General features: G+C 38.2%; 2 protein-coding genes across 4 annotated transcripts in view; one reads left to right on the top strand and one right to left on the bottom strand.

Moving 5' to 3' along the window:
- CERS5 (ceramide synthase 5) overlaps window positions 1–5,016 on the top strand; it is a 34,851-nt gene extending 29,835 nt beyond the window's left edge. Inside the window, exons 10-11 of one of the 2 annotated variants that reach the window (XM_034412429.3) lie at window positions 839–932; window positions 3,910–4,044. In XM_034412429.3, coding sequence (XP_034268320.2) covers window positions 839–910 — 72 coding nt within the window. In that variant the 3' untranslated portion in view covers window positions 911–932; window positions 3,910–4,044. Of the gene's footprint in view, window positions 1–838; window positions 933–3,909 lie in introns of both variants that reach the window. The other variant, XM_034412428.3, reaches the window with a different exon arrangement.
- A 575-nt stretch (window positions 5,017–5,591) lies between these two features.
- Window positions 5,592–11,768, bottom strand: COX14 (cytochrome c oxidase assembly factor COX14). Of its 2 annotated transcripts, XM_087886934.1 has the most exons (3): window positions 11,634–11,756; window positions 10,189–10,246; window positions 5,592–5,986 (listed from the first exon to the last, which is right to left on the bottom strand). In XM_087886934.1, the coding sequence occupies exon 3, from the start codon at window positions 5,979–5,981 to the stop codon at window positions 5,811–5,813; it is 171 nt and encodes a 56-aa protein (XP_087743060.1). In that variant the 5' UTR covers window positions 5,982–5,986; window positions 10,189–10,246; window positions 11,634–11,756; the 3' UTR covers window positions 5,592–5,810. The 2 variants fall into 2 exon arrangements, with proteins under 2 accessions (XP_087743060.1, XP_087743059.1); XM_087886933.1 differs by lacking the exon at window positions 10,189–10,246 and having other exon boundaries at window positions 11,634–11,768.
- Between the last annotated feature and the right edge of the window lie 4,297 nt (window positions 11,769–16,065).

Raw genomic sequence — 16,065 nt, 5'->3', positions numbered from 1 at the left:
TTCACAAGAAGAGAGAAATATTATCTCAATAATAATCACAGTGCAGTTTATTGAAGCATTATGTAAGAACCACATGCAAAAATTACATTTCACATTTCAAGATAATCTCTCAGGAATATGTGCCTTGAGAATATCTAAATCACACTTTGTTTACGTCTGAATACAAGAGGGAAATAAAGTTTCTGATAAACAAACCAAAATATTTTGCTACTGAACCCTTCTTCCCTTTGTATAGTGACTATTTTAAATCTGTGTCTGCAGTGTTGCTGTTAAAAATGAGATTCTTGAAATCTTTAACCTGTAAAATTGCTTGCTTTAGAGATAGCTCCTTGAGACAATGTAGTTTTACTTCTTTTCTCCTGAGATCAATAAGTGAGAACAGGGACAATGGGGTTTTGTACATCAAGTCTCCTGATACAGTAGAGAGGTGGTTTAGCTATACATGCCGTAAAAAAAGCTTTAAGCATCTGATATAATGTAGGAGAGGGATTGTACAATTTACAATAATTGAATTCATCATTAAATACAGGAATCTAAATGATTTATGATTAGAGTATTGAACTGGAGTCTCAGAAACCAATATTTTTACAAATACATATAATTCTATTCCAGTATTATTCATTTATTTTTCAAAAGAACATTTTTTTATGTATGGATGATTTTTCCTGTACTGTGTATTCAAATTATCCTCATTTTCTGTTTGTATCTTCCTATTTTGCTTTCTCTAATTTTATTTCATAGTTACTAATTTAAAGCGTATGTATGTATTTCTGCTGAATGGCTACAAATAATTTCCAAGTTGGGGGGTCTCTTCTCTTTGGTTTTTTCTCCTGATCAGGTTCCTAGTCAGGAATGGACTCTTCCCTTTAATCTCCATCCTCTCTCATTCCTTTTCTCTGTACCAGACTGAAGCTGTATCTCTTCTTTTTTATGTAAGTGCCATCTCCGCTACAGTTGTAAGGGAAAGGGGGAGGGCTGTCTTCCCCCCCCCCTTCCTGGGCTTTAAATGCTATCATCCCAAATTTAAATCTCAGATCTGCCTAATATCAAGTGGAAACTGCTTCACACATCTCTTTTATATTCTGAAAGCTGCTTGCAGGAAAATCAAACCTTAGACTAGGAAGTTATAATCTTCAGTATTAGTCATCTCTGTAATCACTATTCATTTTAAAGTTATTTTTATTTAATAAATCTTTTCTTTTTAAAGTAAATTAGGAAGGCCAGACACAATAACATGTTAAAATATTTTATTTTAGATCACATAAGCTTTATGATGAAAAATTACAATGTGCAAAATATAAAATCCTGGTCATCTCATTGCTTCTCAAAATAATACTTTTGCTCATCTTGGGAAAGTTAAGATGATATTTTGCCAAATAGGTGTTGTATAGGGCCCACAATTCCAAGTCTCCTCCTGATGATATACGGAGGTGAGGGAACCTGTCACGATGCCCTAAGCACATAGGACCAAGAGAACATGGTATTTAAAAGTTAAAATTGAGACAACGTATAATTGGAATTGGCACAGAAATCCAGAATATAAGTGCTTTTTAAAACATTTCCCAGTAGTTTTCTTACAGCTGCTTCAGGAAAACAATATTCATAAATTAAGAATATATCACAACCTTTTTCTGTTTTCTCTTGTGCAAGAAATGTCAGGCAAGAGCAGGATATTTACAGCTCTAAAAAGTAGTTCTCTCCAATTGGCCTTAGCAATCATTAACTTGCCACTTGTATGGCCTTATTCTGATTTTTATGTGCCTTGTTTAGGCTGTTCAAAGTGCATACACCTGGCTGAGAGTAATCAGGGGTGAGGCTAGTCTGAACACATCCTACCCTTCTTAGCCTTGCTAAATCAGAGGTATACCTGCCCTTGGCAAGTGTTCAAATGATAATATAAAATCATTGTTGGCTCTTTAGGATTTTAGCAGTTCAGCCTTGCTTATTAATCTCAATTAATGCTTTTCCTTTTCTTTCAGTAGTAATATATTGCCACCTTGTGGCAAGCCAAACTGCTAAACCTTTGAGCTTTATGGAATTCTGATTCTTTCCCTCTTTCAGTCAAAATAAGATTTTGATAGGCATTCCAGTATCACTCAATCAACTGGTCCATTTCTGCTAATGTCAAAACCTTCCTCATCCATTCATGCATTAGTAATTACAAAATTCAAAGTTAGGGCAATAATTACTTTTGCTGTTACTGTAGTTTCTAATAAAACATTTTCAGTCAACTTCTTGTTTACTAAAGTGATGTAACTGTAACAGTGCAATAGAATCACTTCTGAATTACTATACTGAGAAACATTGCTATATTTGGATCAGTTTGAGTGATTTGGAATGTAAAGCCTGTTTCCTCCAATGTTTGATACAACTGACATAATTTTATTATCAGATTATATTTTCTTACATCGTATGGTAATATTCTCAATAGGGACTATCAAAATTCATTCATAGAAGATGATATTCAGGAAAATAAATGGCATGCATAATGTTCCTATGTATGTATTTTATTCAGGATGTTTCCATTTCAGTTTAGATGTCTCCTTTGATCTCTTTATTATGATTGTCTTTATTATGTCAAAATATTGTTGCATTATAGTTTATCTTAACTCTCTCAGTTATTCACATTTTTGCAATTTCTTTGAGATAAACTAATTATTAAGGTGATATTATAGTGAGCATTAGAAAGGAAAGACAACTTCATCACCAAGATCAGACAGGAGCTGATCTTGCTAAATGTATCCTATCATGTAAATTATTTTCAGATTTGTGACTTTGACAGCTGTGAATTTATTGCAGAATATTTCTGTTCAGCTTTAAATTAAATTTGGTGGATATGTTCAGTTCTTTTTCCTTTCCCTATTTAATGCGTTCAGTTGATTCTGAACTGATCATGTATACCTAATAAAAAATTGTACTCCAGGGTATTCTGATAATATAAATATAATAAATATAGAAATACTATCGGATATTTTTCTGTAGTTCTAGGCTGTCTTTAACAAATTCTTCAACTGTTAATTATTCTACAACTACTTGCTTCTTTTGTATTACAAGCTGAGATGTGTTCTCTGTTTCAGGCCAATCTTTTCTCATTTGCTTTATATCTGATTATTTTGTAGCAACATTGTCTGGGGTCCCCATGATTATTTCATTGGTTTTTGCTTAATATAAAAATGGGAAAAGATAAAAGGGTAAAGAGATGGGCTATTTTTTCCAATACTTTGCTTGAATACCTTACGGTGAAAGAGAGGAGTTCAATTCAGAATATTGGTTGGGAATTACTATCTTCTCTTATGATACTTTTTTTCAAGATAAATTACGGAGGATCCTCTCTGTCATCTGAGATGTTTTCTCAGGCAGGTTATGGAACACCATATTTTAGGCAGATCAATCCGACTTCTTTAATCTTACTATCATCAGCTATTTTAAAGATACTTTAAATATTCTTAAGAACATTAAATCTATTTAGATTTTAAGGCTATTTTTTATTAGTAGTACATTTATTAGTAGTATATTAAGTTTTTGATTGTTATCTATTTTGTCCTTGAAAGAGAAAAGGCCAAAAAAAAAAGTTATTAAAATGTATTCCTGTACAGAATTTAATATATAATTAATGCTATCTGCTCTGTTCACTATAATAGAATGATCTAAAACTAGAATGTATATCTATGATTCTGCCACCCTCAAAAAAAAATCATTGTTTTTTGAGCAAACCTTGCTCTCAAAGAAAGCTTATTTCTGAGGCCGTCCAGTTTCCTGGTGCTGTTGGGTTTTTTCTTAAATTCTTTAGTTCCATAATTAAATGTCTAAACCATACCATTTAAAGAACAAGCATCTACTGTATTTGTGCTTGTTTTAATTATTTTTTAAAGTCCTTATTTATGATATACTTCTGCTTCTTTTTATCAGGTATCAAAAGATGAGCGCAGTGATGTGGAGAGCAGCTCTGAAGATGATGATGTGACTTCAAACAACAAAAAAGGAATTATTAACACTTCAAACAATGATCGCAATCGGATCAATGGCCATGTAACTACTGACCAGTGGGCAGAAGAGTAAAAAAAGGGACAGCTGCCCCACAATCCAGAGATTTGATTCAAATATCTAGAAATGCCCAGTTACAAGAAATTTTTAATCAACTGCCTCACCACTCCCAAATCCTCCAGCAAATCTGAAACAGGACAGCACAGGCAGTTTTGCACAGGATGAAGAAGCGGTTTACTAGTGCAAAACCTTTTTCGACTTTAACGTTTAAAGAAAATAAGCCATTTTGTATTTAATGTTTGTTGAAATATGTAAGAGAAGAGGAAAGAGAGTAGGCTTCAGTTTTTTGTTTTTGTTAAGCTTGATCACCAACAGGTTCTATCTGCTTTATGGCATTCCAGGATTTTTGGACAACAATCTATCAGTCCATATTTCTTTTAGGAACTACTGGGCTACACCTAAACAACCTAGGGGTTGTGGTACAGAGTGAAGGGTTTGCTTATTAGTGCATGGCATATCAATGGCAAATAATTTTTTTTCCCTCGTGTCATCTTACTGAGTGATAAGAAGGATGAAGCTGGCATTTATTATTTTCCTTGAGTGGTGCAGCATCTCCAAAGTCTTCATTGTGATTTCCTACACAATCCTGCTTTTCGTACCAATTCTGGATTTGAGTTCATTTAAAAATTACAAAACGAGATGAATAGTTTTCAGTGATAGGATTATAGATAGGGATATGACCAGTGTTTGTTGCTGATTGTCCCATAAAGATAAGTTGTGAACATACCCATGTTTTCAGAAGAAAAGTGATATCCTGGATGAACCTCAATCTTATGTGATACACCTGGGATGCAGCGGCTGTCTCACAGGGACTGGATGGGTTTCCTGCCCTCACTTGCCTTTTATTCAATGGTACTTCAAAGGAGATGGAAGATGGGGAAGTGTTGATAGGACTTGGGCTTTGGAAATCCCCTGAATTATCATTTTATATTATTGTTTACTCTGTGATTAAAAAATCCTTGATGAATAGGATCTATGGATTTTGTTTTATTGAGAAAGGTAATTTTCACTGTGGCTTTAACATAACATTGCTTGCTGTTGTTAAGATTCAGTGATGAAAAAGAACTATCATTTTGACTTTGCAAAACAAATAGCTCATGTTAGTGTCTCAGTAGGTATGATTGCTGATCTAACTCCATGGTCTTCTGCTGCTGTGGATGATGATCCTATATTGGTTCTCAGACTCTTTAAATATAATTTTATTCATTACTTTTTATTTTTACTCTGGTGCAATGGAAATGGATAGCAAAACCATTTGCATGCTAGGTAGCACGTAGATTTAAAGGACTGATGGAATAGAAGGATTTAGCTATAATCAGCTAAAGAACTGTCAGGGAATGAATCATCCAAGAAATTCACATCTCTCAAGAGCTACTTAAACTATTCCCTATGCCAGAAGAAACAACTTATTTGAGATGTGAGATATAGACATTGTTTTAAAATTGGGACAGGAAGTTGGTAAGAATGAAAACCTTACTCTGGTCTAATGAGTTGATTCTATTTGAGAGGGGTTTTTTTTAAAGCCAGAAAGAAATAACATATTGTAATTTATCTGTAAATAAATCTTTTAATAGTTGCTTCAGTTTCTGTTGTAGGATTGAGAGAAACTTGAGAGCGAAGAATCAAATGAGTGTACAATCATACAGATATTTTCACTTTTTCAACACAAGTTGAAATTCCCATTCTTCAAGGCAGAAAATCCCAGAAGTTTCTGAAAAAGCACACCAGTCTTCCATTTATTACACATGCTATGAAGTGTTGAGTGTTCATTGGTTAGTATCATCAGCATTTATCCCTTGCTCCTTTAGTCGCTTATTTCTCCGATATGCCTGATATACACCATTACTCAGGAGGAAGCCACCATATAGAGTAAGAAGCAGCATGGAGCTCGAAAATGTCTTGTAGCCAAGGTCAGCCAACTGCTTTGCAGAAATCATTTTTACTGTAAAAAAAGCGAAAAGCTTAAATCATAATTAGGACACCTTGGGGGGACAAACACAAGCTGTTTAAATATATACATTGTATAGAACTTGTTAAAAGACTAGTGGTACATGGATGTACCAAGTTAATGTGGCTAAAAAAATAGAATCACCTCCTTGATCAGAAAAGGCAGTTCTCTTATTACTATCATGATCTTTAATAAGTAGACCTTCTCCATGCTAGTTGATAAAAAATGATACTTAAAATTGTATCTCTTCTTAATAGCCGCATAGGTACATAAAAGTTCATAACATTACTTCACAGAAATAGCAGTGGAAGCTTGGAACCAACTTCCAGCAGAGGTGGGTCAATCATCAATAATTGAGTTTAACCATGCTTGGTATAAACACATGACCATTATCTGACAAAAAAATTAAAAAATAATTCAAAGGGCACTCAATGGAACACTCAGTCTTTTGGTCATCAGTTTTCTATTTCTAAATTCTGAAAAAACATTTAAAATCTGTCTTTTCTTAGATCGAATGCAGCATCTTATTTACAACATGACTGGTTCAGGACAGCTTTTGTAGACAAGTCATACAACGTGCTAAAAGCAAGAGATATGAACCTGCAACAATTTAAATTTTGTGCATGAATACATTGAAATGACATGGGCTGTACAATGGTAAAACAGCAGTTGGGGCTTGTAGGCTTGTCTAGTTAAAGAAATTCCAGGGGTGGTTTTTTTGTGTGAAGAGCAATGAAATCTTCCCTTTGAGACATTTTGCTGTTTAAATGATAGACTGATAGCCCTGTATTGGTAATTCCTGTTTATATATGAAATACCTTCTTCAGTTCTTGAACTAAGACGGGGGGTCAGCAACCTGCGGCTCTGGAGCCGCATGTGGCTCTGGAGTCTGTTGCGGCTCCCTGTCACTCAAAATATGCATCACAACAGCCAATGTGCGACACCCATTGGCACATGATTTATTGAGCTTTTCAATCCCTGGTAGGCCAACCATGAATAAATCGAAGAAAAGTTTCAGAAGAAAACAATGTTTAATTCAACTACATATGCTAGTTTTGTGGCCACTCAAGAAATAGTCAGACACGGGAAGGGTTTTGTGGTTCCCAGTGTTTTCTTTTCTGTGGGAAACGGATCCAACCATGTGACCTGGATGATTGACAATCTCAATAGACAAGCCTCCCACTGGATTACAGTGATGCTAGGACAAAAGACTCCTCATGCAAAGACAGTTAAGAAAAAATAGCTAAGGTTTTTGCCTTTAAGGCCACATGTGATATTGGCTGCTGTTGTCAGGAGGCCTAATAGATACACAAACAGTACTTAAAGATCCCTCTCAGCAGGTTGGTAGGTAGGGAGAAAAAGTTAAAGCCATCCCACTGTGATTTAACAATGTTGAAGCAACTGTTGATTTTCTGGAAGGTCCAGCAACCAACCAGAGTCCTCTCAAGATAGAAGCCATAAGCTCAGATTTCTTTTATTCTGATAGAATGCTATGGTTCTTGGGTTTTGTAGTAAGAAAGATGAGTTCTTATGAATAAATCCAGGAGCCATTAATATATAAACCAGATACAGGTTTCTCTCCTTTATAACTCCACTTGCTGGACCTTTAAAAATAGTCTCCAAACTACTGATAATAAATTGGCAATGTAGAATTGCCTGTAGAATTTTGCATTGCAGGCATCCCACTTAATGCCCAAGCCTGCAATAAATGATAGCAGTAATAAAAAAAATGTTTTGATAATGTTTTGGAAATATTTCAGTTCAATATACATATTTCATATAAATTTAAATTGTGATAGCAGCCTAAAGGAGGACGAGGAGCAGGAGTTAGGGGAGGCATAAAGTATTATTGATCTAAGTGGTTTAGGGCTTTAAATTTATCAATACCACTTCAAATTTTGTCCAAAAACACAAGCCAGTAACTAGCAATTTAATAGTACTGTTACAATACAATCTTGCCTGTGAGTATCCTTCAACTATCTCACTGCTGTATTGTAGACAACATAGCTTCAGAATCTTTTAAGGGTTTTCCTGGGATTTGATGAAAGACACTGCAAAACCAACATTTTGCAGTTAAGAAAAGACATTAAAGTAAGCAAACTATTTTTTTCTTTTCTTAGCAAGAATTATTTACTGCTAGCCAATGCAAGATCATACACTCTCCTTTTTCTGTACACAATTAGAAAATAGAAAAACATTGCAAACATTATACACACACACCAAGACTGTAACCTAAAATTGCTTTAACTACCTTTGGTTTTCCAAGGTGTAATACTGAACTAATATATATTTACACATGGCCTTTTCTGATTACTATAATCACATCCTACTTAGTAGACAAGCAAAATTCTTTTAAAAAGCTTTTGGTAGAGAGATATAAAATTCTTCCTCTTGTTCTGATTGTTCTATTTTCTATCATCTTCAAACTCTGAGGTCTACACTGAAAAAAGTGCCATATAGCACTTTGTTCTTGGCACGTTTCTCTGGATTTTACCCTTTTCCACTACGCTTATTTTCCACTATCCCAGAAACAAAACTTCAGCTATGTAGCCCTGCCCAGTCCATTTTAGATACTGTATACCAGCCTCTATTGCTCTTTACTAATGCCAGCAGTACATCTTCAGCAGTGTGACATTTAATTTTCTAGTTAGGACACTTCCGTTCAAGTTCTCTCCCCAGAGTCCCCCCTACTTTTTCTTACAAATTCATTTCTGATGCCAGCTCAATAGTCCTTTGTTCTATTACTACTTTGTTCTAATCAAAGCTTATCTTACTAGATAGCACAAAGTGTTTATATGAACACAGAAAACTGATGACAGAAAAGACCTAGTGGTCCTTTTGAGTTTTTTTCTTTTTAATTTATTTTTTAATTTTTTTAATTTTTGAGGGATAGTGGACATATGTTTATCTCAAGCATAAACTCAGTTACTGATGATGGACCCATTACCTCTGCCGAAAGTTGGTTCCAAGTTTCTACTACTCTTTCTGTGCAGTACAGGTAATCCCTAACATAAAACAGTTCATTTATTGATCGTTAAAAGTTACAACAGCACTGAAAAAGCGATTTATGACCATTTTTCACACTTATGACGATTGCAGCATCCCCATGGTCACGTGATTAAAATTTAGATGCTTGACAACTGGCTTCTATTTACGACAGTTACAGTGCCCCAGGGTCATGTGACCATCTTTTGCAACCTGACAAGCAAACTCAATGGGGAAGCCAGATTGACTTAACAACCATGTTACTAATTTAACAACTGCAGTGATTTACTTAACAAATGCGGCAAGAAAGGTCATAAAATGGGACAAAACTCACTTAAGAAATTTATGAGTTAGCAACATAAATTCTGGCCTCAATTATGGTCAGTAGGTCAAGGATTACCTGTAATACTTTCTAACATTACTTTTAAACTTCCCTTCTTCTGTCATCCTCTTTCAACTTGGTTAAGGAAATACATTAGAATTCAGTGACCATCATCTTCAGACCCCTTACCACATATTCTCTTCTTGTTCCTATCTGAGGATTATAAGACCTTAAAGGCACCTTGAAGGCTAGAACCAACAAGTGTTCTTCCTCCAAAACCAAAATTATTGTGTGTGTGTGTGTGTGTGTGTGTGTGTGTGTGTGTGTGTGTACATAGACACACATATAAAATCTATCTATCTACCATGTTTCCCTGAAAATAAGACCTTGTCTTATATTTTTTTGAACCCTGAAATAAGTGCTTGGACTTATTTTCGGGAAGGTCTTATTATTTGGGAGCGCAATTTGGGGGTGGCAGGCAGGGAGTGGTGGGGCGGGGGAGAAGCGAGACCCACACCTTACCTGACTTCCAGTTCCGTCACGTTTCTCCCCAAAAAGTGTGCAGCAGTTCAAGAGATGAAATCTCTCTCTCTCTGTGTGAGAGAGACAGAGAGAAAGAGAAAAAGGGAAACGGTGGAGGGGAACCAGGTAAGAGGACCAAGCCCCTGCCCAGAAGCAATGTGCAGCCTCTCACAGTAACCTCATTACTGTGAGAGGCTGCACGTTGCGAAGAACAAAGGAAGGCGGTGGGGAGGGGGTGGAGGACGAAGCAAGGAAGGGGCTGTGGAGCTGCCCTAAGGCCCCTCACCGGCTTACCTGAAGGCCTTTCAGCCAGGCCACCCATGCCAAACCCTCACCACCCCCAGGGCAGCCATATCCCTTCACTAACCTGCTTTCCAGGTCCGTTGTCCGCTGTGCGCTCAGGACAAGAAAAGTAGTCTCTTGGACTACGGTAAAAAAAAATAAAAATACCGGTAGTTCAGACCTCCCAACTTCTCATGGGAAAAATGTTTTTTGCCATGTTAGAAGGGTTTTTTTTACCATCCCGGTAGTCCCACAGACTACTTTCCTTGCCCTGCACATGACAGTGGAGAACGGAGCTGGAAAGCAGGTTAGTGAAGGGATGTGGCTGCCTTGGGAGGGTTGTGGAGGGGAGGATGAGGGACCTGTGTGTGTGTGTGATGTGGGGGGGCATAGACAGAAAGAACATTGCTGCCAGCCCTGGATAACTCTCCGAGGTTGGATCAGATCTCTCCAGTGGTGGGATTCAGCCAGTTCGCACCACTTCGGGAGAACCGGTTGTTAACTTTTTGAGCAGTTTGGTGAACTGGTTGTATTAGGGCAGAGAACCGGTTGTTAAATTATTTGAATCCCACCACTGGATCTCTCTCTCTCTCTCTCTCTCTCTCTCTCTCTCTCTCTCTCTCCTCTCTCTCTCTCTCTCTCTCTCACACACACACGCACGCACGCACGGTTCTTTTTTTGGGATGGCAGCACAGATGCCCCTGCCAGGATTTGCAAGGCTGAAAGCTTCGGATGGAGCATTTTGGGGATATATGCCAGTGCTGCAATCCCAAGTAAAGAAGGGGGAAAAAGGGGGAGGAGGCCGGCAGCTGGGGAGGTGCTCTGGAGATCTGGGCCAACAGGGTGACCTTGGGCCAGTCACACTCTCTCAATCATCTATCTCCAGTCTACCACACAGTCCTTTCAACAATCCCAAGAAGGCTCCACTCCCATTTGCACCACTCAGGTGACCCTGAGGACACAGAGAAACCTCCAGGTGGCTTCAACGAATGCAAATGACCAGCTGTCTGCGAGGAATATAAATCTTTCCATTCCCCACCACTATCCAGTCAGAACTGGAGAAGCTTCTCGAATGGGAAGCGAAACATCTTTAAAAAAAAAAACCCAGAAAGTCCAGTTGCCTATTGGAAAATAATTTTTAAAAAGCATCTTTGGGACCCCTAGGTAGGAGACATGAGCAAATCGCTTCCAAGATCTTGACCCCCCCACACAAAAAATAATAATCTTGAGGGACTTTTGGTCACCAAGACTGACTCAAAGGCGCAGTCCCCCCCCCCCAAAAAAAAAAAAAAAAAAAGCCTAACGAAGCTTTCTGATGTTACACAGACGGATCAGAAGCGCCTCTTGCCTCCACCCCCAGGCTCCCACACGGTCACGAGGACGAGCCCGGGGCAGGGGGTCTCCCCACGTCTCGTGACGGCCAGGCTGCGATCGCGAGCATCTACAACCTTCTCGCCGGGGGCTCTGAGCGATATTTGTACAATGCTTTCACTTAACAGCCTTCGTTATACCCCCCAGTCACAAACGTACCCGCGACTCTTTCCTCCCGCTGCTTGGCTTTGCTTGCAAGCAACGCAGACTTCTTGCACTTCCGAGTTCAACGCGGCTGCGGAGTAACTTTCGCTCGGCTAACTCGGCAAAAGGGCTTTTCCGATCAGGAGGACCGCCGTGTTTGCATAGACGTAGGAAAAAGCAGAGGTTTCCGATCTCCCTTGTCAAGCAACGGAACACATCGGAGAAACTCCTTTCGTTCGCTCTCCTTTACCTCCAGCCTTCCTCCGGAACAGGAGCATGAACGATTCCTCTAAAAGTTAGAGTCTAAACGGACCTGGGTTGGGTTTCCTGCTCTCGTGCAAACTCCAAGATAAGCAACTGAGAGGGGATTACTAAAGTGGTCGGCTTAGGTTTTACTTGAGGAGGAAATGCTTTAAAAAATTTTTTTTTAAACGGCCTGTTATGCAATGCTTTTCTCGAATTAGACGCTGAAGCCTCTACAATGTGAAAGGCCGCAAGCGAAAGCAGCCTTTTGACTTCCTCGGTCCAACCTCGTGTTCCACGCCCAGAAAGTGAAAATCAGTCTTCCACCAAAGAATAGAACAGAACAGAACAGAACAGAACAGACAGAACAGAACAGAACAGAATTCTTTATTGGCCAAGTGTGATTGGACACACAAGGAATTTGTCTTTGGTGCATATGCTCTCAGTGTACATAAAAGAAAAGATACGTTCATCAAGAATCATAAGGTACAACACTTAATTGTACACAAATTCTACAAGACACTCCTGTAATAATTGTTCTTTACAACATTAATTACGTGCCATCGGAGTCCTTTTTCCTGACGACCGCATAGATTTTCTCCACGATTGCAGTTTTGAAGTAGCAGTTTATTTAAACCCAGATTAATAAATTTTAGCCAGGAGGCAAGATACGATGCTACTCGTTGCATTATTTATACTTCTTATTTATTAGATTCGTTTGCTTCCCATCTCGTTTCGAAGCCACTCTGGATGGCTTGCAGCATGAAAAGCGTTTTACTAGTCAGCTTTCTCAGGGATCCAGATCCATAATCCAAAGCATCTAAAGGCGATTATATATTGTATTCCATGGTTGAGTCTCAGTGCTATAACTCTTATGTGTGCCGGTATCTTTTCACGAGGCTTGTCATTAGCGTATACCGATGCTGCGGTGCATACTGGGGCTTGTAGTTTTTAATGAGTTTCCCAGTCCTCAGGATCTCCCGCTTTCATGTGAGGGGGAAAATGTGTTAAAGTTGGGATACTGTGCTTGAGGCGCAAAATACAGACCGATCACGAGTTGATATTTGTTCCTATAACCAATATTTGTCCCTTATTGGTATCTCGCGGTCCGCTTTTCCCCCAATATAAAGAGCCCTAGTTAAGCGCCGCAATACCGCTGGAGTGAACTAGAGTTTTTCACCCGATTAGAAACGGAGGGAACACAGGGAAGTTACCCTTTTAGGACTACAAGTTAGGAAGTCAAAAACGAAAAAGGAAAACCTACTGAAAGTGTTAAATTCGAGGCGAACGCTGAGATTAAATTTTAATACTCAGATATTTCATATTTCTTTAAAATTTACTTGAAACTAGCATAAACATGACTGCTATCCTCCAGTGAGCAAAAGGACATCCTTTAAGCCATGCCTTAAGTCTTTTTGTTTATGATGGGATATGGTTAACATACATGGAAAATGCACTACCTTAAAATGTGTCAAATATTAATATTGTAACATATCTTTAATGAGATTGGGAAAAATTTGATGCTACTTACATCAGTACAACCTTCACGGCGATAAAGCGCTAGGAATAATATAAAAGAAGAAAAGTTACAAGAGCTTTTAAAGTGAAAGCTGAATATTCCAAGAACATGTTTTTTATTACAACAGTCTAATACTGTCACATCTCTAGAAATTAATACTATACTGAGGAAGTCTTGATAAGGGCAAAATTAGACATGATAACATGCCACTGTCTTAAATTGGACAATGAAGAAATAAGTCGGGAATAAAATCAGTTCTTCAGAATTACTTGCTGGTGAAGGGTGCAATGGGTACCATTGTCTGCTGGTGAACAAATCAATCATTATTAGAGGAAATCAGGCTTAAACATATAACTGTACTATAATTTTCCTGTTTTCGACATATGATGCAAAAAGAAAGATTAGAGAAAGATATTGTGCTTAGAAAATGCAAAAAGGAAAGACCAGCAAAGTGATAGATGTCATTCTAGAAATAATTATCCATAGGGTAGGGGTGTCAAACTCACATCATCATGACAGCATCACATGACATATTGGGACTTCCCCCCCCTTTCGCAAACTGGGCATGGGCGTGGACAGCACATGACGCATCTGGCCCATGGGCCAGGAATTTGACAGCCCTGCCATAGGGCTACCATGTTTTGACAGCAATTAACAGTAATAGAGTATGTTGCATCTAGCAACTCATTTCCCATTATGTAGTAGCCAGCCTCATTGTATCCACAAGCGCTTACTTGTGCTTTTGCATTCACTAAAAAGGAAGAGTTGAAATAGTTTAATAAAATGTACTTAGTGCTATTTCCTATTCCAAAAATGTATTAGTCAAACTCATTTTATTTGCAAAGTCAATACAAATAGTCCTTGCTTGCCAACCGCTCGTTCAGTGATTATTCAAAGTTATGACAGCTCTGAAAAAGGAGATTTATGACCGATCCTTCAAGTTGCAGTTGTCTAAGTGTCACTGAAGTCACAGGATACAGATATTTGGCAACCAGTGTGCATCTATGATATCCACAGTGTCCCACAGTCACATGATCATCATTTGTACATAATTATTTTAATTTCTTTTACAATATCCTATTCCTGGCACTCTTTTTCTTTATTGAATCTTTGAATCTTTCCTTTCTACATGCTCCCGCACCCGGCAGCAGCCACCTATTTGCCCTCTAGCCTGTTTGCAAGCCACCTAGGACTTGCAGTTTCCCACTGGCTTCCCCATTGATTTTGCTTGTGGAAGTTGTGAGGATGGGCTTGCTCAAGCACCACAAAAGGGAGTGGCAGGACTGCTGTTGCTAAGCAATGTCATCATGTGACCTCACACTTTACAATCACATTGCTTAGCGATGGAATTTCTAGTTCCAGTTATCATTGTTAAGCAAGGACTATCTATAGCTACCCTAAAAGCTTGATTTTTTTTTGCCATTCCAGAGCCATTCAATACTACTCTAGCAGCTGAGAGGCATAGCCTTTCAGCTCAGTGACATATATGAAAGGGACATGGTGGTTTGGAAAGAAGATTGGTAACATTAGTTTGCTGCAACAACCCGTCTCTGGACCGCCCCATCTCTTTCTAGATACCATGGAAGAAGTCTTGAAATTACATGCATACTGAGAGACACTACATCTCAAAAACTTGAGGCCTACATTCATAATTCGGAGCATGTAGTTTTGCTCATGTGCCTTGTATTAATTATCTCACTTCTGTCACCAAGGAACTGTCATGGAAGTGTAAGGATATTTTTAATTATGTGTTGACAGAACAAGATCTATTTATGCTTGTTTATGCACGCTTCTCTGGATCTGTTCTAGCAAGATGCTTGCTTTTTTTAAAAAAAAAGACAGTTTTACATATTCTTCACCTTGGAAACAGTGAAAGAGGGTAATTTTGTCTTCTCAACACTGTCTTTCATTAAACAGATCCACACCTTCTAAAAATATGTAGCTTTGTGATGCAGTTTTTTGCTTGATTAAATTATCATTTGCAGATTCTGAGAACTGTCGGCTTCTCTGAGAAAGAAGGGATCTAACTCTGGTGTCTTTATCCTCCCAAGTTCAACAAATACTGGATTGTCTAGCTTACACTGTCTGTCCCCCTACCCCCACCCCAAAGACTGAGAACAGCCTTTAACAGACTGCTGTGCTGGCAGAACATAACTCCAAATGGCAAAGGGAACTTTTTATAGCAACAGCAAAGGGCAGGAGAATTGCTATCTAGACCTAGGAGCATTTCAGAGCACAGCTTTCTCTGTTTGGGCAGTTCATCATTTCTCTTAAGTAAGTGTTATTTCTCAGCTGTGGTCAGCATTAAGATAATTTCCCCCCAACTACTGGTACAATTGAAAACCAGTTAGAATTGTCAGATTAAAAAGCAAATCTATAGCTTTCATAAGCAGTAGGTCCCAAAAGAATTTGGGAATTTATCATTGAGTGGTTCAGAAACATATACTTATATCTTAAATCCCTGCTCCATATGGATAATTTTAGTAGAAAGATCCCTTTCCAACTGACAGCCCTAAATACTTGCATGATATTCCTGGTGCCTTGTTCAAGACAATTATAACAAACATCAATCGGATAAGTCATTTGTGAGCATGGCTGGAAATATTACAGACATTAATCACATATTTCTAAATTGTCCAAAGCCTGAGATACCTAACTAAATGATTTTGCCATTTGGAAAAAAAA

The sequence above is a fragment of the Pantherophis guttatus genome, chromosome 2 (genome assembly GCF_059756535.1).
Source record: "Pantherophis guttatus breed Tessera chromosome 2, ASM5975653v1, whole genome shotgun sequence".
In the NCBI taxonomy this organism is placed as follows: domain Eukaryota; kingdom Metazoa; phylum Chordata; class Lepidosauria; order Squamata; family Colubridae; genus Pantherophis; species Pantherophis guttatus.
The sequence above is the reverse complement of the archived record's forward strand: the minus strand, read 5'-3'. Positions and strand labels throughout refer to the sequence as shown.

Bases quoted from the DNA above. Each gene is read 5' to 3' on its own strand.
- COX14 (XM_087886933.1), bottom strand. From the start codon at position 5,981: ATGATTTCTGCAAAGCAGTTGGCTGACCTTGGCTACAAGACATTTTCG.